The following is a 24,268-nucleotide window of genomic DNA, read 5'->3' as shown; positions in this document are numbered from 1 at the left end:
GTCTTACATCGTTCCTAATTGCACCCACGAAAACATCTAAGCCCGCCCGCAATGAAGAACACCGACCAGTGGCACTCAAAAGCACAACAACCCTCCCACTGCAACTCTGCAACATCCGACAGCAAAAAGAAACAGCTGATCAAAAAGTAGCACTGTGGAAGAAAACGGTGGGCAACAAACTGAAAAACAGGAGAAGCAAAAAATAAAAAGGTAACAGGAACGTCTTCCCCCTCACTCCTAGGGGCAAAAACAAAAGCAAATGACCCTTAATCTACGCCACCCTCCATAGAGAAAAACGATCTCTAACACCACCCTCAGAGTTAAAAACAAACCCCACTTTCACTTTCACAAATTAAAAAAAAAAAAAAACACAAGCGAGCAGACAAAAACACTCTCAAAGACAGCTACACTCCCACACAGACTTGCAAAACATAACACGTCCCCAAATGACAGCAACAATATATTTCTAACAAACACAAACACACACTGTCTGCAACCCCCCCCCCCCCCCCCCCCCCGACTATCACACAGAAACAAAAATTCAATATAACAGAGACACACACTGACACTCCTGGAAGCAACTCACACACATACCACCCTCCAAATAGAGGAGAGGGCGGGGGGGCATGGACATTGGAGGGCAGGAGAGAGAGGGAGGGGGGCGTGCGGTCCGGCAACTGGAAGGGGAGGGGGGCGGGGAGCTGGACCTGCAACTTGAAGGACAGGGGGGACTGGAACACTCTGACACACAAACACACCATAACATACACAACCTCTCCCACCCCCCACCCCCCCCCCCCCCCCCCCACAACATACACAACCTCTCCCACCCTCCACCCCCCCCCCCCCCACACACACACACACACACACACACACAAACTCTTACCATGGACAAGCAGCATCTCTCTCTCTCTCTCTCTCTCTCTCTCTCTGCCACAGACAGACACACTCAATCACTGATACCCCAGCACCGATGACCCCCCTCCAAGCCCCTCACCACCATTTCCCATTAAAGAAGCATGGATCCTGTCACACTCTCTGTCACGGACATACACTGGCGCAGGATCCCAGTTCCCCCCTCCCCCTGTCAATCTCACACACACACACACAGAGGCAGGACATGGATACATGGACACTCACTGTCTCTCACAGCACAGCACCCCACCAACCCCTCCAAATTCACACTCTCCCACCTCACCAGACACACACCCTTTCAAACATCAAACACACACACACACAATCGCCCCCTTCCTACGAGTTCAATGCACCCTCTCACATTTTCAGACACACACACCATCTCTCTCTGTGACACACACATACACACTCTCTGTGTCAATCTCCTGACCCATCATGCTCAATATACACCCTTTAAAATTACTAATTATCAAGACATCAGATGTATCATCACCGTTCATTAAACAACTAAACACATTAGAGGAAAACCTTGCTAGCGCCCGTTTCATTTCAGTGAGAAACGGGCCTTTTTTCCTAGTATTTTAATAATATTGGCTTGGGATATGCTCATAAGAGTATTAATTTGGAGTAAATGAACCACACAAACTATTGATTTGGAATAAATGAACCATAAGTGGGGCATTTTAGCATCAATTTACAAATCAGTTATCTTAATAATATCATATGACAGATGATTAAATTCCAAACTTTTTTCATTAACATTTTCTCTGACTTCCTTAAAAGCTCATCTCTGTCCTTTAGACTTGCACGCATATAGCTCTTATTAATATACATCTGTGGGTATTCTCTGTCATAAAATATCTTCTTGATAGTTCTAGCCTGTTTTTCATAATTCATTTTCCTTGAACAAATCATTTTAGCTCTAAGGAATTGACTGTACAGCAAATATCTTTTCAAAGCCCTGCTATGGCAACTATCAAATTTCAAGAGCTTATTAACATCAGTTGGTTTTCTAAAAATACCCATTGTTCATGTATTCTTATCCTTTTCAATTAAAATATCCAAAAAGGCAATCCTCTCTCTACTGTAATTTAACTGAAATTTCAAATTTTTATCCAAGTTATTAATCCACCCATAAAATTCAAATAGTGTCTCTTCTGTGCCTTTCCATATAATAAAAATATCACCAATGTATCTCTTCCAGGCCAACAGTTGTTTTTCGTAAAAATGTGCTGTTCAAAGCTTTTTCTCAAAATCTGCCATATATAAATTCACTACAGTGTGATAAAGTCACCTCCAGGATAGTTGGGTTAAGGCAGTTTCAGTCTGAACTACAAGTCCCAGAAGGCAATGCAGGCAAGGAGCCAGGGGGTGAGATGGAAAACCTGGACTGGACTCCTAGCTGCAATAAGGGAGGACATGGGTGTAAGCTAACAAGAGGTGTAGATTGGCTGCCACTAGGGGGAAAGAGAGATAGGAAACCCTGTGTGCAGGAGCTCCTCATTAGTCTAATGCTTAACTCAGCTGGTATGGGTGTGTAGAGAAGCTAATGAGTGGAGAATGATTGGTTGTGAAGGCAGAAGCCAGGGATTGATTAGGCAGGTGGGAAGGAGTCTCAGGAGTTCAGTTTAGGAGAGAGAAGGAGAGAAGTATTTGCAGGCTGAAAACCCTTGGGCAGGGAGGTCCCTAAAGTACTGAAGCAGGCTGAAATTCCTTGGGTGAGAGGAAGTCCCAAAAGTATTGAATTCACTGTGAAGCTGATACAGGGGAAAACCCTTGGGTAGAAGGAGTCCCTAAAATATTGAACTCTCCCGAAGGTAAAGAGGATAGAAGGTAGAAACTGCTACTGGGTGACTGAACTGTGATGATGAACTGAAACAACTGTTTGTCTTTGGAATTGAATTACTGTTTATTGTGCCCTGGATAAAGAGCCCAGACTGAAGCCTTTAAGCCTGTATTGAATCCTGGTATGTGCTATGCTGCTAGTGGAACTGTGTACTAGAAACCTGCATGGAATAAAAGTTCTTAAGATTGAAGTTACTGGTGGACATCTGTTTCTTCACTGTACCGGGAGCCTGTGGCTGGAGGAGATTGTTCTATCCTTGACTGCACAAGAGAGGTACCTGGTTACAACAGATGGTGCCATGGTGCATCCCATGGCAGTCCCCTTTAGCTGGTGAAAGAAAACACCATCAAAGCAAAAATAATTCATAAACAATTTCAGCCAATGACATTAGGAACTCAATAGGCATACGGTTTGGGCGTTCACTCATTATAAATTCACTGTGAGCTATCTTTAAAAGCTTCTTCTTGCGGGATATTGATATAAAGTGATGTTACATCTAAAGTGGCCAGTATAATATCATTTGTTAATTCAGCCTGTTCTAAACAATTAAGCATATCTGTCAAATCTGTAATGTAAGATGAAATTAGCAGAATTAACGGTCTCAGGAATATATCAATCAAAATTGAAATTGGTTCAAAGATTGAACCATTGTCTAAAATGATACGCCTTCCCCGTGGGGCTTTCTAGGGATTTATGAATATTCAGCAAAATATATAAGACAGGAGTCCGAGGACAACTTACTTTTAAGAAGTCATATTCCTTCTGAGTAATGTAACTTCCTTTTAAACCAATTTCTAAAATAGCATCAATTTGATTTTTTATATTTTAAGTTGAATCTTTAATTAATCTTCTGTAAAATCTTATGGTTCTCCAACTGTCTATTAATCTCCCTTGTATATTTTTCAATATTCTTTATCACAGCTCCTCCCCCTTTATCTGCAGGTTTTATGATTATACTTGGATCATTTCTCAGGGATTCAGTAGCTTCTTTTTCGTTTCTGTTCATGTTATAAAATACTTTCTTCTGATGCTCTTCTAATTGGTTAATTTCTTTCAAAATGACTTTCTCATATGCTGTGATCAAAGGGTTATGAAAACCTGATGGCATCCATTTACTTTCTTGTCTCGCAATTGACATATCACTGACATTCATAGTATGTTTGGAAAAGTAATCAATAACTTTCGGTTTTCTTGTAAAATGAAACAGTTCAACTCTAGTATTAAATTTATATATTTATTTTATTGGGATTTATTTACTGCCTTTTCTAAGGAATTCACTCAAGATGGTGTACAGCAAGAATAAGTCATTTATTCAATACTATACTCTCTTCTTTGCTCAGTGCTCTATTGGAGAGATTATACGCCTATTTAATCTTCTTCTAGAGCCTCTGGTTTGTATCTGTTGTAATATTTATCTATCGTTTTGAGTGATGATATCATAGTTTTTCCTCTCCCTCTTCCCATCTCTCTTCCTATATGCATTCCTTCCTTTTGAAATGGTGTTTGTACTGTCTCTGGAATGGAATTCTTTTCCAGATCCGCCCTAATTGACAAACCTGTTCAATATTTTTCCTTGGAGGTGTCATATGTAGGCACACTGAAACGCAAAAAATGGCCACCTGGAAAGCATAGAGGGTCATAATCGAAAGGGATGCCCAAGTTTTGCAGAGGACGTCCTCACAAAACATCCTGGTGGAGGGGCAGGGAAACCCGTATTATCAAAACAAGATGGACACCCATCTTTCATTTCGATAATACGGTCGGTGATGGCCAGATCTTGAAATTTAGGTCGTCTTTAGAGATGGTCATCTCTAGACTTGGTTGTTTCTGATTTTCGGCGATAATGGAAACCAAGGACACCCATCTCAGAAACGACCAAATCCAAGCCCTTTGGTCGTGGGAGGAGCCAACATTCGTAGTGCACTGATCCCCCTCAAATGCCAGGACACCAACTGGGCACCCTAGGGGACACTGCAGTGGACTTCATAAAAAGCTTCCAGGTACATAGCTCCCTTACCTTGTGTGCTGAGCCCCCCAACCCCCCCCCCCCCAAAACCCACTCCCCACAACTGTTCACCACTACCATAGCCCTTACGGGTGAAGGGGGGCACCTAGATGTGGGTATAGTGGGTTTCTGGTGGGTTTTGGAGAGCTCACATTTACCACCACAAATGTAACAGGTAGGGGGGGATGGGCCTGAGCCCGCCTGCCTGAAGTGCACTGCACCCACTAAAACTGCTCCAGGGACCTGCAAACTGCTGCGATGGACCTGAGTATGACAGTTGAGGCTGGCATAGAGGCTGGCACAAAATATTTTGAAAGATATTTTTTGAGGGTGGGAGGGGGTTAGTGACCACTAGGGGAGTAAGGAGAGGTCATCCCCGATTCTCTCCGGTGGTCATCTGGTCAGTTTGGGCATCTTTTTGTACCGTGGTCGTAAGAAAAGCAGGACCAGGTAAAGTCGTCCAAATGCTCTTCAGGGATGCCCTTTTTTTTCCATTATGGGTCGAGGACGCCCATGTGTTAGGCATGCCCAAGTCCCACCTTCGCTACGCCTCCGACACGCCCCCGGGAACTTTGGTCGTCCCCACGACGGAAAGCAGTTGGGGACGCCCAAAATTGGCTTCCAATTATACTGATTTGGGCGACCCTGTGAGAAGGACGTCCATCTTCCGATTTGTGTGGGAAGATGAGCGTCCTTCTCTTTCGAAAATGAGCCTGATAATACCCCAAATTCTATTTAGATTCTATATAGTGCACCTAAAGGTCCGCACCAAAATCCAAGTGGATTGTATAACAGTGCACATAACTTAACAAGCTTAGGGCCCCTTCAAGCTGTGACAAAAAGTGGCCTGCACTGGCGTCAGTGCATATTTTTCACATGCACCGAAGACCCCTTTTGCCACAGTGGGGTAAAAGGTCTTTTCTGCAGGAATTGACCGTGCAGCACGTAAAGCACCCGATGAGGTTGCAGTAAGGGTTCCCACACTTACCCGTCGATAACCGGGTATTGCACATACTGCCCAATTTACTCCATTTTTGTAGCACCGGATATGAAGGAGTGCTAGGGGTGGGAACTACCACTAGGCTGCAGCGGTAGCCCAGTGGTAGATCCTTTTTAGCGAGTGGTAAGCCCGCATTGGACTTACCGCAGCTTTATAAAAGGGGCCCTTAACGAGCTGAGAGCTGATAATAACACTTAACAAGCAATAATGAGCACTAATTGGCACTAACTAGAATTTACACGCAGAACTCATGTTCTGTTACGAAGTGCACTGAACTTCTAATGCGCACAGGCAAAAAGGGCTTGGTTATCAGCGGGGAAATGAGCATTTTGTGGACATTCTGAAATTTACACGCAATACTGCTATGGATTTTTAGCCTGCTTCACTGACACAGACTACTCAATAATTACTGTGGATTCGTTTGGATTCATATTAGGTAAATGAGACCTTTATTAGAGGTTCTAAAATCTACAATAATTTAGATATATACAATGATTAAGCTATATACACACAATGATTAGCTATATAACTAAAAAGAAACAATGCCTATCTATAAACAATCATTACATCACTGGTCTTTACATCTAAGCAATGCTAAGAGTTCCTAGACCAGGAAAAGAAGCAATAATACACTATATACAATGATCACTGGTCCTTATAGTTACAGTATTGCCCTTTGAACTGAAGAGTTTCTCATATAAGTTTGCTGATAGCAGTTTTGAGTCATTTTATGTGAAACAAAGAGGAGAAACTCTGTCTGTCATAACCCTTGCACAGCTGCTGATATTTGCAATATTGCCCTTTGACCTCAGAAGTTCCTCATATAATGTTGCTGACAGCAGGTTTGAGTGATGTTATGTGAACCAAGTGGGGGAAACTCTGTCAGAACCCTTGCATCTTCTGGTAAGCTTTGCTTTTGGAAAAGTTATGGTCTTCTTTCTTTTTATTTTTTCTGGTTCAGAATTGGTTTTATATTTTTGTTTTTAAGGAGTGCTTCAGTGCCGCTGCTCGTTATGTTATCTACTATTAGGTATATGTGCCTTAAGGGGCCCTAGTAGGTAGGTGTCCCTTTTAAAGTTGATTTATTTTCTCTTGTAAAAGCAGTTTCTATTAAAAGTTGTTTACATGTATTAATATCAGTACGTTTGGTTTCTGATTTTGAAGATATAAATACTTTAAGAAACTGTTTTTAATAACAATTTATTTTTAATACTAAAAGTTTGTTTAAGATATGTGGAGGGGCATTTTCGATATTATGTCCAAGTCTGACTTTGGACATTTTGCAAAAAAAAGTCCAAAATCTGAATAGGAAAGAAGGTAATTTTCAAACAAGAAAAACATCTATATATTTTTTTCAAAAATACTGTTTTGAACAAGGTTTTGTGATTTGGATGTTTTTTGGTCCATTTTCAAAACAAACAAAAAAGTCCACATGCAAAACACACAAAATCAAGCCATTGGAATATAGGAGGAGCCAGCATTTTTAATAGGGCACCCTAGGGGGCACTGAAGTAGACTTCATAAAATACTCCCAGATACACATCTCACCGTTGCTCCCTTATCTTGTCTGCCAAGCCCCACAAAACCCACTACCCCAACTGTACACCACTAGCTTAGCCCTTATGGGTGAAGGGGGCATCTATATGTGGGTATACTGGGTTTCTGGTGAGTTTTGGAGGGCTTACAGTTTCCTCCACAAGTGTAACAGGTGTGGGGGGGAGGTATGAGCCTGGGTCCACCTGTCTGCAGTGCACTGCACCCACCACTAAACTACTCCAGGGACCTGCATGCTGTTCTAATGGACCTGAGTATAACATTTGAGGCTGGTATAGAGGCTGGCAAGTAATGTTTCTAATCACATTTTGGGGGGGGGGGGAAGGTTAGTGACCACTGGGGGAGTAAGAGGTGGTCACCCTGATCCCTCCAGTGGTTATCTGGTCATTTAGGGCACCTTTTTTGCCTTATTTGTTATAAAAACAGGTCTAGCCCATAATGTCTTAGTTTTAGTCCTGGATGGTTTTGTTTTTTTTCCATTATGGCTGAAAAATGTTTCAAGAGTTAGAAACGCCCAGATCCTGCCCTTAACATGCCCCTGACACACACTGTTATGAATTGAACACGCTTCTGACGGACTTCTTAGAAAAACGTCTACGTTTTTTTCAAAAATGATCTCTATATTCTTATGATCTATAATATGTTTATTTGTTTTAATGCGTGTGTTTTTAGTGTAAAGAAAACCCCTGATGCAGGCTCTTTGGAGGCATAATATGGCCACTTCGAGTCGTTTTTAATAAAGTTGTGTGCTTTTTCTGAACTTTGATTGTGATCTGTTCTGTTCCTTGAGTCCCATTATTGTAATCCAGTCCTCCCTTTTTAATTATTGTGGTCTGAGAAAGAATTGAGAATTTTTCTTTATTGTACTTACACTTTTTCCCTCTTATATGTTGCTTTTCTGTATTGCTTGAGTAAGAGTAGTCTTGTATTATGTGAAATGTGTAAAGTAATAAATAAAAAATGTATTTTTATTAATTATATTAAATTTTATTGAATTAAATTTATTATTTTTATTACATTTGTATTTTATTAATATTACTAGCCGTTAAGCCCGTTAAAACGGGCGCGTATTGGAATGTTTTTTTTCCCAAGGCCCCCCTCCCGTTGCAGCTGCAAGGCCCCCTGCCATCCTCCTTCCCTGCCAGCTCCAAGGACCCCTCTGTCCCTCCATCCCAGCTCCAAGGCTCCAGTCCTCCCCCCTTCCCAGCTGCAAGGCCCCCTGCCCGCCCTCCCTCCCTCCCTCCCAGTTCCAAGGCCCCAGGCCCTCCCCCCCAGCTCCCAAGGCCCCCTTCCCTCCCTCCCAGTTCCAAGGCCCCCTGCTCTCCCTCACAACTGTAAGGGGTCCCATTCCCTCACAACTGTAAGGGGCCCCCTGCCCGCCCGCCCTCCCTCCCAGTTCCAAGGCCCCCCCCCCCACGTGCCTTCTTCCCAGCCAGCTGGAAGGCCCCCTTCAGTCCAGCCCTCCCAGCTCCAAGGCCCCCCCTCCTTCTGAGACCTCCCATGTCCCCCCCCCCCCAAGGTAGCCGCTACCGCCCCCCCCCACCCCGGAGTCGCCCCCGCCCCCCCTTCACCCGGCCCAGGCCCTCTCTTCGTTATTCAACTTACAGCAGCGCCAAAACAGCAGCAAGCAGCAGCTCCCGTTGGCCTTCCTTCACTGCCTGTGCCTCGCCCTCGTGTGACGTCACGTCGGCGAGGGCGGGGCACAGGCAGGGAAGGAAGGCCGACGGGAGCTGAAGCTGAGCTGCTTGCTGCTGTTTTCGGCGCTGCTGTAAGTTGAATAACGAAGAGAGGGCCCGGGCCGGGTGAAGGGGGGGTGGTGGCGACTCCGGGGGGGGGGCGGTAGCGGCTACCTTGGGGGGGGGAAGCGGTAGCGACGTCAGTGGTTCCCTCCCTCCACTTCCGCGCAGTTTCCCTCTCTGTCCCGCCCCCCTCCCCTCGTCATCACGTCTCTACTGCGCATTTGCAAGTGAGTACGGTCACTTGCCTTTTATATGTTTGATTAAATGTTATTAAATTTAAAATATATATTGTATTAAATTACTTGCATGATTAGTCACAATTAAAAATGTAAAGCAAAATGCATCCCTAATTTTTATTCATTATAACTTGAAATTGCGTAGTGTAATACCTACCAACAAGCCTTCTCGGAAATGGCTTCAGTACTCTGGAACTTATTCCCAGAGGGGCTCTAATTTAACTTGAGATTACCTGTACTTTCAGAAGCAGGTGATGAACACCTGACTCTTCTCCAAAGCCTTCAGTACATGAAGTGACAATCCACTCACTCTGCACCTGGACTTGCTTACGGCACACCCTGTAACTTAGATCAGTTCCTCTTATCTTACTCAACTTTATATATAATTTGCCATCAGTTAGCCACCCATGTATTTATCCCAATTGATTTTGTACTAACTATCTTGTTGTGTCTATATCTCAAATGCTCTTGCCTCCTCAGCTACACTGTAAGATGTTTCATTTTATTGTACGAATACCATTAATATTGTATCTGTGTTATATTTCAGTGTGTGCCTATTAGTTGTTTCATTGGTATGTTATTTGAATACTCTTCCATGCTGTCTATTATGGTATCATTTGTATTGTACTGACATGATTGTTCTACGGTGTTGTTTCTGATACTGCATCATGTTAGTCCTATTACGAGTACTAGGTTTCAGTTTGCCATTTCCAAGTTTACTTTCTTGACTGTGTTTGTGCTTATATTTGGTCATTTTACTGTTATGTTAACATAATTGTAAGTTTTATGTTAAACTGTACCTGCTGTACACCACCTTGGGTAAATCTCTTCAAAAACGCAGTTAATAAATCCCAGTAAATAAATAAAATTCATTTTCAAACAATTAAGGAAATTAGGGAAAGTCAAATACAAACAATTGAACAAATAGAAGTAAAAGTCAAAAGTAAAGGTGTTCCTAACACGAGTATCATTCTATAAATATTAGTTATTCTGGAATGCATGCCACACAGACACAGGGGTCCTTTTACAAAGCTGCGGGAAAAAGGGCTCTGCGGTAGCAGCGGGGGCCATTTTTCCCACATGCCAGGGCCATTTTTACCACAGCAGTTAAAAAAACCCCAAAAACAAAATGGCCATGCAGTAAGAAAACTTACCGCATGGGAGCCCTTACCGCAACCCATTGAGGTAGTGGTAAGGGCTTCCGCCGTATCCCAGTGGTAACTGGGCAGAAGGAGGGTCATGCTTTACCAGCTGTGAATTTATCCAGTTAGTGAAGGCTGTCTTTTGCGTGTCTTCCTGCTCTGCTTGCAACATTAAATGCCATGCTATTTCTGGGGGGGAATTTTTTCACCGGAAATTACGTGCGTTCAACCCGGAACTACAACTGGCAGCCACATTGGGCCAGCGATAATCCCAGAATAACAAACAGTAAGCCCACGTTGGGCTTACCGCCACTATGTAAAAGGGCCCCACAGTGCTTTTCAGATTTTCTGATACACTTCCCATACACAGGCTTCTTGCAGGCTCTACAAACTTCCATGGCTTTGTTTCCATTGCACATTGCAGTATAGCATTTAGTATCATTTGCAGCTTCCTCCAGACATAAGTACATAAGTACATAAGTAGTGCCATACTGGGAAAGACCAAAGGTCCATCTAGCCCAGCATCCTGTCACCGACAGTGGCCAATCCAGGTCAAGGGCACCTGGCACGCTCCCCAAACGTAAAAACATTCCAGACAAGTTATACCTAAAAATGCGGAATTTTTCCAAGTCCATTTAATAGCGGTCTATGGACTTGTCCTTTAGGAATCTATCTAACCCCTTTTTAAACTCCGTCAAGCTAACCGCCCGTACCACGTTCTCCGGCAACGAATTCCAGAGTCTAATTACACGTTGGGTGAAGAAAAATTTTCTCCGATTCGTTTTAAATTTACCACACTGTAGCTTCAACTCATGCCCTCTAGTCCTAGTATTTTTGGATAGCGTGAACAGTCGCTTCACATCCACCCGATCCATGCCACTCATTATTTTATACACTTCTATCATATCTCCCCTCAGCCGTCTCTTCTCCAAGCTAAAAAGCCCTAGCCTTCTCAGCCTCTCTTCATAGGAAAGTCGTCCCATCCCCACTATCATTTTCGTCGCCCTTCGCTGTACCTTTTCCAATTCTACTATATCTTTTTTGAGATACGGAGACCAGTACTGAACACAATACTCCAGGTGCGGTCGCACCATGGAGCGATACAACGGCATTATAACATCCGCACACCTGGACTCCATACCCTTCCTAATAACACCCAACATTCTATTCGCTTTCCTAGCCGCAGCAGCACACTGAGCAGAAGGTTTCAGCGTATCATCGACGACGACACCCAGATCCCTTTCTTGATCCGTAACTCCTAACGCGGAACCTTGCAAGACGTAGCTATAATTCGGGTTCCTCTTACCCACATGCATCACCACTTCTTGGTCTACAGATGCCTCTGGCCTACACTTTCTCGAGGAGATGTGATGCTGGCCAAACTCCAGAGCTAACTGAAGGATAAACTTGCATCGACTTATCTTCTTGCCAGTAACAGTATTATACAGATTGCAGCCAGATCAAGGACATTGTGGAAAACTTGGAGTGGCACTCTGCGACTTCTGATTTTATAGAATACTTTCAAGCCATTTGATCCAAAGTGTCAACCACACAGTTTTGTGTTGTATAAGGCTACTGCCTCAGATATTTTCTTTGTCATTTCCTCGGTAAACAGTGAGAATGCAGTCTCCATGCTAGTTTTTTTAACTAAGGAGAAAAGTTTTTTTTGTTGTCAAGATCATCTTGACCTATTAGACTGTTATAGTACTGACGTTTGAATCAGCTACCTTCTTTTTGTAGCATCAGAAGTCTGACTTCCAATTGGATTTGTCAGTAGTATCTTTGTTCTTTCTCCGTTGCGTTTCAAGGCGTCAACATTCCCTTTATAGAATGGATAGTTCCTCTGTGAACCATGGTGAATTTCTGAACATCTTGACCTTTTTAGTGGTAAGTGGAGCAATTTTGTCTAGTATGACTTTCACCTTGGTATCCCAGCAGGATTTGATCGAACCATATGTAGGAGATGAGGTAGTAAGGGAATCTGCTATCTCAGACCAGATAGTGACCTCGTTGATTTTACCTCTTGTGAAGATGAGTTTGGATGACTTGTGCCTGGTTAAGCTTGACATACAGATATCAATGGTGAAATCCAATGGAAGTGGTCAGACCATGGTACTGGCTTCCATTTGACTGAACTGATCTAGCTATTGGAATAGGAAGTCTAATGTATGGCCTTTTTCATGAGTTGCACCCTTGGAGAATGTAGTTAGTTCGCAGTCCTTCAGGAATGATTTGAAGTTGTGGACAGTGGTGTCCGCATCATTTTCCAAGTATAGGTTTAAGTCTCCCAGGAAGATAATCCTAGAACATTGGGACATGGCAGAAGAAGTAATCTCTACAAGTCGAGGTTCTGCCTGTTCAGTCTCTTTATGTCATCCCTTGCCTCAATACACCTGAGTCTTAATGAACTACTATTATCCTACGCGGATGACATCCTGCTTCTCTTACCACTCATTCTGTAGCAAATGGCATACCTGCTGTTATTACCTGGGCTCTGACCAATAAACTTAAATTGAATGCGCAAAAAAAACAAAGTCCTGTGGTTCCGAAATCAGGGAGTTGAGGTCCCATCATCAATATCTTTGTCCAGTGGCCAAAGCTTTACAGTCAAGTCTGAAACCCAAGTACTAGGGTTCTTGCTTGATTCTTATATTAATCAGCTATGGAAGAAAACACTATTCAAAATGAGTCATCTTTATCTAGTCAGATCATTCTTCAACCAAAAAGCCTTTGCACTACTAGTCCAAATGTTAGTCCTACCTCACTTAGATTACTGTTTCTTGGTATTAAGTGTCGATATCAGAAAAAACTGCAAATCATACAGAATACAGGTACTAGACTAATATACAGATTGAATAGGTATACTAGTGTTTCAACTCATCTTAGCAAACTGCACTGGCTTCCCATAGCAGAAAGACTCAGGTTCAAAGCTGCTTGTTTAGTTTTTCAAATCTTACAGGGTTTTACCTCTGAACTGCTGACTAACCATTTTGCTACGTTTGGTCCAGTCTAACAGACTGAAAGAACTACTGATGCTAGCGTCACCGTTTCAAAAGACAATTCGAAATCAGAAGATTATCAGCCCTCTATTCCCTGTACTTGGAGATAAAATATGGAACTCTCTACCTATTGCCATCAGGACAGAAAATAGCTACCTTAGATTCAGGAAGAGGCTAAAAACCTTTCTCTTCCTAAAGACTGCTTCATTACAATCCATTGACTTCTACCTCCTAGTATCATCCATTATCCTTCCCTATAATGTTTTGGTCTCGTGCATTACACCAGTGGTTCTCATACCTCATACTAACATTATCGGCTTTTGTCTCACCTAGAATGTAAACCACATTGAACCCTGGAAAGGTGATATTAGTGGTATACAAGAATTGATTTGATTTGATTAATAGATTGAACAATTCTGGAGAGAGTGGTGATCCTTGAGGGACCCCACTAATTGCCTTCCATTTTTCAGACAGAACACCATCTTTCCTGACCATATAGTATCTTGTCATCAAAAAACTCTGTAACCAAGAGAGGACTGTGTGCTCAATCCCACAATGATAGCAGATAGAGGTTAAAATCTGCCAATCTACCAGGTCAAACGCGCTGGATAAATCAACTGTAAAACAACAGCACATTGTCCTTTGCTCGGCAGCCTTTTGCCTTGTTCTACCAGCATTCCAGTTACTGTCTCAGTACTGTGATCATTCCTGAAGCCAGATTGAGTGGGGTGAAGAAGCTCATGATGATCAATATAGCTAGTCAAGCATTCAGTAATATACCCTTCCATTACTCTGATAAATAAGGGGATACTCTATAGTTTTTAACCTCTGAGAGATTAACCTTGGGATTGTTTGGAATCGGTGTGAGAACTATTTCACCTCCCGAGGGAGGAAACCATCCTTTCCCCAAATGGAAATTTATCCAATCCCTGATGGGCCATTTTACTATCTAGACGTGCCCAACACGCGCCAAAATGGAGTTAACGCCCAGCTACCGTGTGACTCTTGCAGTAATTTCATTTTTGGCGAACATCCAATACATGCATCCAAAAAATTATTTTTATTTTCGGATGCGCATATTGGGTGCACACCAAGTGGCATTTGACTTGCGTAGGTCATTACTGCCCAGTTAACGTGTGAGACTTTACCACTAGGTCAATGGCTGGCGGTAAGGTCTCAGACCCAAAATGGACACGTAGCAATTTTCATTTTGCCGCACATCCATTTTTGGGAAAAAGTTTTTAAAAGGCGTTTTTTACAGGTGCGCTGAAAAATGATTCTGCTCACACCCAAAACACGTGTCTACACTACCACAGGCCATTTTTCAGTGTGCCTTTGTAAAAGGGTCCCTAATGAATTCCAAAATTTTGAGGAGAGAAATTTAAACACATAATGTGGACGGCTACCCAAAGGACAAAATGGTTTTGCAAATCTGATTATCAACCTTGATGTAGTGGAAAGATCAATGGTGCAGAAGTTGGTGAGGCCTTGGTTCCAGTAGCCTGCCTAATTTCACTGCCTTGTCTTATTTCACTGTAGTTAAATTTAAGAGCAGTAACTTAAATGGCATGTGAGAGTTGCAAATAAAATATTCAAAATTAAAATGCCTCTGTACTGCTTATGTTTTCGCAACCCGGTTCCTTTTTGCATTTCTTTTAAGATGGGAGTTATGAGATGCTTTAAAGCCAGAGGTCTCTGATAAATTAGTTTTACAGTTGCTAGATTTGTTGATTTTTTTTTTCATATTTTTGGTGAACATCAATTTGAGTTCTGTTTTATAGCCTCCACCTCTTGAAGAGCTGACGATCGAACAAGTTCAGGATGATGTGGAAATAGAATCTGATGAACAAACCGATGCCTTTGTGGTATGCACCTCAAGAAATAATTGTCTTTATTAAAGTTGTCTACCAAAAAGTGACTTGTCACAAAATCCTTAAAACAATGCAAGTAAAATTCTGTTCTCTTATCTGATCATTCTGTTTCAGTATTGCATTATGATTCAGATGATAGTGACTGTCTTATACCTTTACTAATGGATTACCTAAAGTACAGCAATGCTTGAATGCATTTTTAATAATTACTTATATCTATGATATTGTATCTTTTAAAAGAAAGCAAAGGGGCATAAAACAGACACAGCACAGTGTAGATACAAGAAAAAAGCAGCCAAAGCAACAGTCAGCTGTCAAAGCTAAAATTTATTAATAAAGCAACCTGTGATAAAAGTGTGCCATATTGTCCTACCGTTCGGTTGTCAAATTAATTGGTAATCTACACGGTCTGCTCTTTTTGTTGAAGATGCAGATTTTATCAACTAGTCAACCCAGATCCTGTAGATTTATTCTCAAAAACACTTTTTAGAAAGAGTGGGTAAAACTGGCTACATAAGTCATATAGGAGCCTTGGCAACAACACTTTTCACACAAGAATACAATCCTGTAGCTTGCCAAAATCATCATCTGCTCCTCTATTGTATGACTTTTTATCACTTCTTAATTTCTGCCATTTATTATATCAGTTTATCAAAAAGTTCAATTAGTCTCTGTTTCTTATGTAGTAGAACTGGACCTGCACCAACATGGGTTAAGTTTCACCATGCTGCTTCGAGGCAAAAGGCCCTCATTCAGGACATCACATCATTTTGGCATCCACATTGTTACTCAAAAATTAAGAAGTGGAAAAAAAAATCATAGAATAGAGGCGTCAATGATGATTTTGGGAAGCCACAGGGTTGTATTCTTGTGTGAAAAGAGTTGCAGCTGAGGCTCCTATATGACTTATGTAGCCAGCTTTACCCACTTGGTTTTTAGAATAAATCTATAGGCATTGGGTTGACTAGTTGATTGTCAGCATTATAGGGAAGCATAGAGGGGAATAATCGAACGGGCCAACTTCGGGGTCTCTCAGCCAATCACAGTGGATTTAGCTGTCTGTGAGTGGCTGAGAGAGACCCATGTCTGTGATTGGCTGAGAGAAACCTGAAGGGGCATAATCAAAAGGGAAGGATATCCAAGTAAGTGGAGCTGTGGCCAAGTGGTTAGAGTACCAGTCTTATAATCCAGAGGTGGCCTGTTCAAATCCTACTGGTACTACTGAAAAAGCTGAGCAAAAAATAGTTTTGATTTAGGACATCCCTGACGAGCACTTCAAAAAAATTTTTTTTGGGTGGGAGGGGATGGGTGACCACTGGAGGAGTAAGGGGAGATCATCCCCGATTCCCTCCGGTGGTCATTTGGGGCTCCTTTTTGAAGCTTAGTCGTGAAAAAAAAGGAACCAAGTAAATCCGGCAAAATGCTCGTCAAGCATGGCTTTTTTTTTCCATTATCCCGCCCCGTCCCGCCTTTACTACCCTACCGAGACGCCCCCCCTTGAAATTTCACCACCTCTGCAACGGAAAGCAGTTGAAGCCAGCCGAAATCGGCTTTCAATTATACCGATTTGACAGGTTTCAGGAGATTGCCGGGGATCTCCTAATTTGTGTCAGAAGATCGCCGGTGATCTCTTTCAAAAATAAGCCTGATAGTCATTCAGAAGATTTTGCTATGTCTTCATCTGTAGATCTTAGGCTGATCAGGGTTAAGTATCCGTTGTCATATCTAGACTGGTCTGGAGGGTCTCTGAGCCAGTCATCCACATTTGGACTGGTCTGGTAGGTCTCAAAGGCAACTATCCATATCTGCACTGATCTGGTAAAATAACTTAACAGGAACATATAACTTGTATCATATATAGAAAATAATTTATAATGTTTTCTTTTGAAGTTGATGTCAGTATTTTATTTTGCAGGCATATTTTGCTGATGGTAATAAGGTAAAACTAAACATTTTTATTTCTCATAAAAACCAACATTTGCTAATGTTTAATCATATCATTCACATATTTATTCACCTGCCTTTTTTCCTTTCCATCTGTACCTTTCCACTCAATAAAAGCAACAAGATCGTGAACCTGTATTTTCTGAAGAACTGGGACTTGCAATAGAAAAACTAAAGGATGGATTTACACTTCAGAGTTTGTGGGAGGTGATAACCTGAATTTGGCTGTAATTTTAATACCTTCTAATATAAGCAAACACTGATTGTATGATGAAATGCTTTTGATGTATTTCAACACTTTTTTCCATAAATAAGAATAATGTCATATTTATATGGAGAAAAATATTTTAAAGTATAACCTGTAATATTTAAATAAAAGTGTAGAATTACAAAATTCTGTAAATATTTTATATACTATGCATGTAAATTTGCTGTAAAATAAATAGATTTTTATTGAGCTGTTGATGATTGTAGAACACTTCTGTAGCATTGCTCATGACATATTTTTAAAATGTTATACAGGTTTAGTGAATCATGATTCAGAAGGCAGAACATCTAGGTATATGAGGGGGGAGAGATGGACTGTTCATATGATTAGATTTATTGTCCATGAAAAGTGTGTCCCCAAGGTAATATCTAGATGGAGATCCATCATTTTAGTGATCACTGCAAGCCAAAAATCAGCTCATCTCTCTAGACAACAAAAACAGTTATGATCTTGAATGGCTTGATATTTAAACATCATAGTAAATGCTTTTTTTTTTTTTAACACTGGCCATGTCTCTTAAATGATGCATAGATAGTGGCCTGCACTGAATATACATGGATAGCAACAGTACACAGTACATTGTCTGTATAGCAAGCCAGAAACTGAAGTGTATGCTATAATAACATTGGGTTGTCATGCAGTAGGTTACACACACTGTCAGTTTTATATGTGACTCATTGGGCTTCTAGAACACTGTGTTACATACAGAAAGAATTGAGTCATTTATTTTTTTTGTACAAGGGGGTGAAACAGCTGTTAAGGTTTGAAGAGGGGGACACCTTACCACTAGATTCTATACATGGAAAAGTGTCAAATGAGCTCTCATTTCAGCTGTTGTGTTAGCAGCTGACATCCACTGCCTTTACTGTGCTGTGAGACAGAAAATTTGTTCCAGGTGTTTCTAGACCCCTGCCGCCTTGTAAATTTTTCAGTTTTGTACCATAATGTTTACTGCAAAACCATTACTACCTTTGTAACTATAGTGTAATTGAAATTAAATGTATATATTGAAACACAGTTGAATTTGGTGAATTTATTTTAACAACCTAGCAGACATTAAGTAAAGCAACGGAGGATCACAACCAACACACATCATTCATTTCTGCACTATTCCAATTATAGATTTTAACATTTGAAAAAAAGAAGCCTGTGTGGCCTCGAAAGCTCTTATTTGGTTGGTTCACAATCAACATAAATTCCAAACATTTTCTTTTATTATTTTTTGGGATTGATAAACCACATTTATGAAGCGATTCACCCAAGGTGGTGTACATCACTTTGCTGGAGACATAATTATCATTGCCATCTAACAAGGCAAGATCATAAGAACATAAGATTAGCCATACTGGGTCAAATCATCTAGCCCAGTATCCTTCTTCTGACGGTGACCAATCCAGATCACAAGTACCTAAGAAACCAATCCCAGGGGTTGTGCTGCAACTTTTGTTTTTACATCCCCTTCCCCCCATTCTTGGGGCCTGTCATGTAATGTGAGCTGTGCAAATAGGGGTAAATTTTCAGATGATGCGGTTACTGGCATAAGTTAAATACTGGCACTGCTCCTTAAGTTAGTTCATGTATTCAGCAGCTTCTATCCATGTAGATAGCAGCACTGAACATATGAATAGCAAGGTGCCCCAATTTGACTGCCCCTATCAGACCGACCGTTCACTTGTCTATTAGATTGTAAGCTCTTTGAGCAGGGACTGTCTCTCTTTGTTAAATTGTACAGCGCTGCGTAACCCTAGTAGCGCTCTAGAAATGTTAAGTAGTAGTAGTAAGGTGACTGTGCCGGTACTGTCTATTTAGTTTAGGTCTGCTGTTCAGCAAGCCTGAACTAAACATATAATTTATCCGGATATTGGCTAAATATTGTTGCTATCTGGATAATTTTCTGACCTTCCCTTGCTCCTTTCTCAGTATAATATCAACATATTTGTGGGTCATCTTGCCATTTAGTAATTTAAATGGCCTGATATTATCCATATTTTTTAAATATACCGATAGATTAATTGCCTTAGAATATTAGTCCAATAGAGTATAATTATTCATTCATATGGAACATTCCCGGACTAAAAAAAACTCTCCCAACAAATAAATGGCTGCAGAGCAGAAGCAGGATGCTGAAGAGATTCTACATATGGCGCCTAAAAAATCTGCGCTGAAATCGGTGCCAACTAAGCATATTCTATAATTGGCACCTAGATTTAGGCGTCGATTATAGAATATGCTTTGTTGATATTTCAGAGCCGTTATCTGCTCACATCCATTTATGCCAATGAAAACCTAGTGTAAATCTCAACAAGTGGATTTAGGCGCACTGGGCCATATTCTATAACTAGGCGTGTAAATTTTGGAACACCCATGAAATGCCCATTTTCCCACCCATATCCACACCCTTTTTTTGCCTCCGCATGTTAGACGTTTGGCGTACATTGTTACAGAATACACTTACCTGCTTATAATCGAACGAGAAAAACGCCCAAGTTCTGACCTAAATCGGGAGATGGACGTTTATCTCACAAAAACGAATAACGCGGTATAATCGAAAGCCGACCTTGGACGATTTCAACTGCACTCCGTCGCGGATGCGGACAAAGTTGATGGGGGCGTGTCGAAGGCGTGGTGAAGGCGGAACTGGGGCGTGGTTATCGGGCGATCAGAGATGGACGCCTTTCGCCGATAATGGAAAAAAAATAGCGAGAATTTAGGGCACTTTTCCTGGACCCTGTTTTTCCACGAATAAGGCCCCAAAAAGTGCCCTAAATGACCAGATGACCACTGGAGGGAATCGGGGATGACCTCCCCTGACTCCCCCAGTGGTCACAAACCCCCTCCCACCACAAAAAATGATGATTCACAACTTTTTATTTTCACCCTCAAATGTCATACCCACCTCCCTGGCAGCAGTATGCAGGTCACTGGAGCAGTTATTAGGGGGTGCAGTGGACTTCAGACAGGTGGACCCAGGCCCATCCCCCCCCTACCTGTTACAATTGTGCTGCTTAATGCTTAGTCGTCCAACCCCCCCCCCAAACCCACTGTACCCACATGTATGTGCCTCCCTTCACCCCTTAGGGCTATAGTAATGGTGTAGACTTGTGGGCAGTGGGTTTTGAGGGGGATTTGGGGGGCTCAACACACAAGGGAAGGGTGCTATGCACCTGGGAGCTCCTTTACCTTTTTTTTTGTTTTTGTAAAAGTGCCCCCTAGGGTGCCCGGTTGATATCCTGGCATGTTAGGGGGACCAGTGCACTACGACTCCTGGCCCCTCCCACGAACAAATGCCTTGGATTTATTCGCTTTTGAGCTGGGCGATTTCATTTTCCATTATCGCTGAAAAGCAAAAACGCCCAGCTCACAACTTGGCGAATAAAACATGGACGTCTATTTTTTTCGAAAATACAGTTCGGCCCGCCCCTTCACGGACCCGTTCTCGGAGATGAGCGCCCATGGAGATAGGCGTTTCCGTTCAATTATGCCCCTCTTTGTGAGTTGTGCACCTAAATTCTGATCAGTGCCAAATTGTGCTCATTACTGCTTGTTAAGTGCAGATATCACTGTTAAGCCAATTAAGTTATGCACGGTGTTATAGAATCTGTGCTGATTTTGGCGCCTAAATGAAAGCACACTATGTAGAATCTTGGGGTTAGCATGCAAAAGAGATTCTATTCAAATCTAGAGACAACAACACAAATTCCTTCAATTGGCAGATAGTTTGAAATAATACAAAATCCTGCAAATGGACACTCAGAAGCTTACCATTCCATGCAAGCACCAACTCCAAGACCTCAAACTGTACATAAGTACATAAGTAATGCCACACTGGGAAAAGACCAAGGGTCCATCGAGCCCAGCATCCTGTCCATGACAGCGGCCAATCCAGGCCAAGGGCACCTGGCAAGCTTCACAAATGTACAAACATTCTATACATGTTATTCCTGGAATTGTGGATTTTTCCCAAGTCCATTTAGTAGTGGTTTATGGGCTTGTCCTTTAGGAAACCGTCTAACCCCTTTTTAAACTCTGCCAAGCTAACCGCCTTCACCACGTTCTCCGGCAATGAATTCCAGAGTTTAATTATGCATTGGGTGAAGAAACATTTTCTCCTGTTTGTTTTAAATTTACTACACTGTAGTTTCATCGTATGCCCCCTAGTCCTAGTATTTTTGGAAAGCGTGAACAGACGCTTCACATCCACCTGTTCCATTCATTATTTTATATGCCTCTATCATGTCTCCTCTCAGCCGTCTCTTCTCCAAACTGAAAAGCCCTAGCCTCCTTAGTCTTTCTTCATAGGGAAGTCGTCCCATCCCCGCTATCATTTTAGTCACCCTTCGCTGCACCTTTTCCAATTCTACTACATCTTTCTTGAGATGCGGTGACCAGAATTGAACACAATACTCAAGGTGCGGTCACACCATGGAACGATAACATCCTCACACCTGTTTTCCATACCTTTCCTAATAATACCCAACATTCTATTCGCTTTCCTAGCCGCAGCAGCACACTGAGCAGACGGTTTCAGTGTATTATCGACGACGACACCCAGATCCCTTTCTTGGTATGTAACTCGTAACGTGGAACCTTGCATGACGTAGCTATAATTTGCAAGGTTCCAGATAGTATACAGATAGATTAATTGCCTTAGAATATCAGTCCAATAGAGTATAATTATTCATTCATATGGAACATTCCCAAACTTTAAAAAACTCTACTAACCTTATATTGCTACCTTCATAATACTAGGTGGACATATGTCAAATTAGCAACTTACCAACAAATTACCAACTGTACTAACCTTATATATGAAAAGTCAGCACTGCAAATATTCTAAAACACCAGTATACCTCCAGATGAGAAAGAAAAACAAGATGGCGTCTGGTTAGGACGCTGAAGTCGGAGCTGGAGAGTCTTTTTTTCCTTGAATTGTTTTTCTTTTTTATTGCTATGCCTAAACGGAAAGGGAAAGTGCGAGGAGGAATCTCCCTACCCTCCACTGACCTGACCCGTAGGCAACCTCCAATAACAGCCTTCACCGTTCCAGTATCATCATCGGGCGCTCCGCTGCCCGAGACCGAGAGGAGTCCGGGCTTGGATAGCGAACTTTCGCTAAGCCCTCGTAGTCCGTTGCAGATTCAAGTGGCAGGAAGCATTCCGGGAGGAAGTCCCGCCCTTCGGCCTGAGAAAGCGGCTGCGGAGTTGGAGAGGGAGAACTCCTCTAGAGAAATGGCGCTGCCAATAGCAGGGATTCCCCGCGAAAGATCGAATCTGGAAAGTACTCCCAAGGAATGCAGAATTACAGACAACTCCATGGAGCAAATTCCTGCGGTTCAGCAAAGTTCTGCTGACCAGCCTATCCCACCCGTGACTCTGCAATCTTTGGAGAAACCACCGAATGTCACATTAGAATCTCTATGGTGTGCTATAGAATCTCTGCATAAGGTATGCTTGAATTTTGTAACTAACTCGAATACTAACTCTCTGAAAATTGAAAATCTTCAAACTGAATTGTCTATCCAAAAGAAGAACTTACAGCAATGTGATCTTTCGATAACTCAGATAAAAGATCAAGAGATTAAAATATTTCAAAATGTGGACTTGATGCAAAGAAAGCTTGAGAATCTAGAAAATCGAAGTAGGTGTTTAAATCTGAGATTGTTAAACTTTCCCTCTCTTAAATATACCTCACCAAGAGATCTGTTTCATAAATTTCTGATAGAAGTATTTAAATATTCAGAAAACAACCTTCCTCCTGTGCAAAAGATTTATTTCCTCCCTGTGAAAACTACACCGCAGAGGGCTCAACCTTCTGTGAATCTTGATGTATCAGCTTTATTAGAACAATCACAGGAGGAGGCTGAATTTAGATCTACGCTTTTGATATCATTTGTGTTTCTTGCTGATAAAGAATCCTTGTTAAGGTTATATTTGAGGCAAACCTCAATGATCACCTTTATCGGTGAAAGGATTCAAATCTTTCCGGATGTGTCGAGGGCCACACAAGAAAGACGAAAGAAATTCTTGATAATGTGTAATCTTCTTTGACTCGGAGACATACCATTTTTTTGACCCGGTTCAGCTTCGATCATTCTTAAATGCAAGGAATCCTAAACCATCATGAGAGTTTCTATCACGGACTTATATTGTTTGATGTTAAATACCTAGACGCCTTCTTTTTCTTTTTTTTAAATTTGTTGCCTATATATTACCTAACCTCTTATTAGGTTTATATGTACAGTCTCCTCCTATATTGAGGACTATTTGATTTTCCTGTTAATAACTGAAGCTTTTTGACAAAGCGTTGCTTTGGATGTATAAAAAAATTGCATAAATAAATAAATTAAAAAGAAAAACAAGCTGACCTACTATAGGTTCCTACACAGAACCTTCATGTTAACAGAATTCTTCACCTTAGGTGCACATGGTAAACCATCACCTAGTAAAGAACAATAAACTATAAATTATAAACAAAGAAATTTAAAGGAAACCCCCAAAAAGCAGACTGTGGGCCCTGTTTACTAAGGTGCGCTAGCATTTTTAGTGCATGCTTAATTAGCGTGCACTAACGCTAGAGACACGTATTCCTATGGGTGTCTCTAGCATTAGCGTGCATGAAAAACGCTAGTGCGCCTATAGCGTGGCTTAGTAAAACAGGGCCCTATTAAATGTAGAACACTGAAAAAAGAAACATTTCCTCCTGTGTTGAACAAACTATAAAAAATACATTTTCAAAGCTGGCATATTTT

The 24,268-nt window shown here is 41.7% G+C and overlaps 1 protein-coding gene across 2 annotated transcripts in view; it reads left to right on the top strand.

The window, feature by feature from the left end:
- BBS5 (Bardet-Biedl syndrome 5) overlaps positions 1-18,501 on the top strand; it is a 63,478-nt gene extending 44,977 nt beyond the window's left edge. For both annotated transcript variants that reach the window (XM_030210492.1, XM_030210491.1), the window contains 3 exons: positions 15,218-15,301; positions 17,223-17,246; positions 17,369-18,501. In XM_030210492.1, coding sequence (XP_030066352.1) covers positions 15,218-15,301; positions 17,223-17,246; positions 17,369-17,470 — 210 coding nt within the window. In that variant the 3' untranslated portion in view covers positions 17,471-18,501. The remainder of the gene's footprint in view (positions 1-15,217; positions 15,302-17,222; positions 17,247-17,368) is intronic.
- Positions 18,502-24,268: the final 5,767 nt, after the last annotated feature.

The sequence above is a fragment of the Microcaecilia unicolor genome, chromosome 7 (assembly GCF_901765095.1).
Source record: "Microcaecilia unicolor chromosome 7, aMicUni1.1, whole genome shotgun sequence".
Lineage (NCBI taxonomy): Eukaryota > Metazoa > Chordata > Amphibia > Gymnophiona > Siphonopidae > Microcaecilia > Microcaecilia unicolor.
This window is presented reverse-complemented; position numbering and strand designations above follow the sequence as displayed.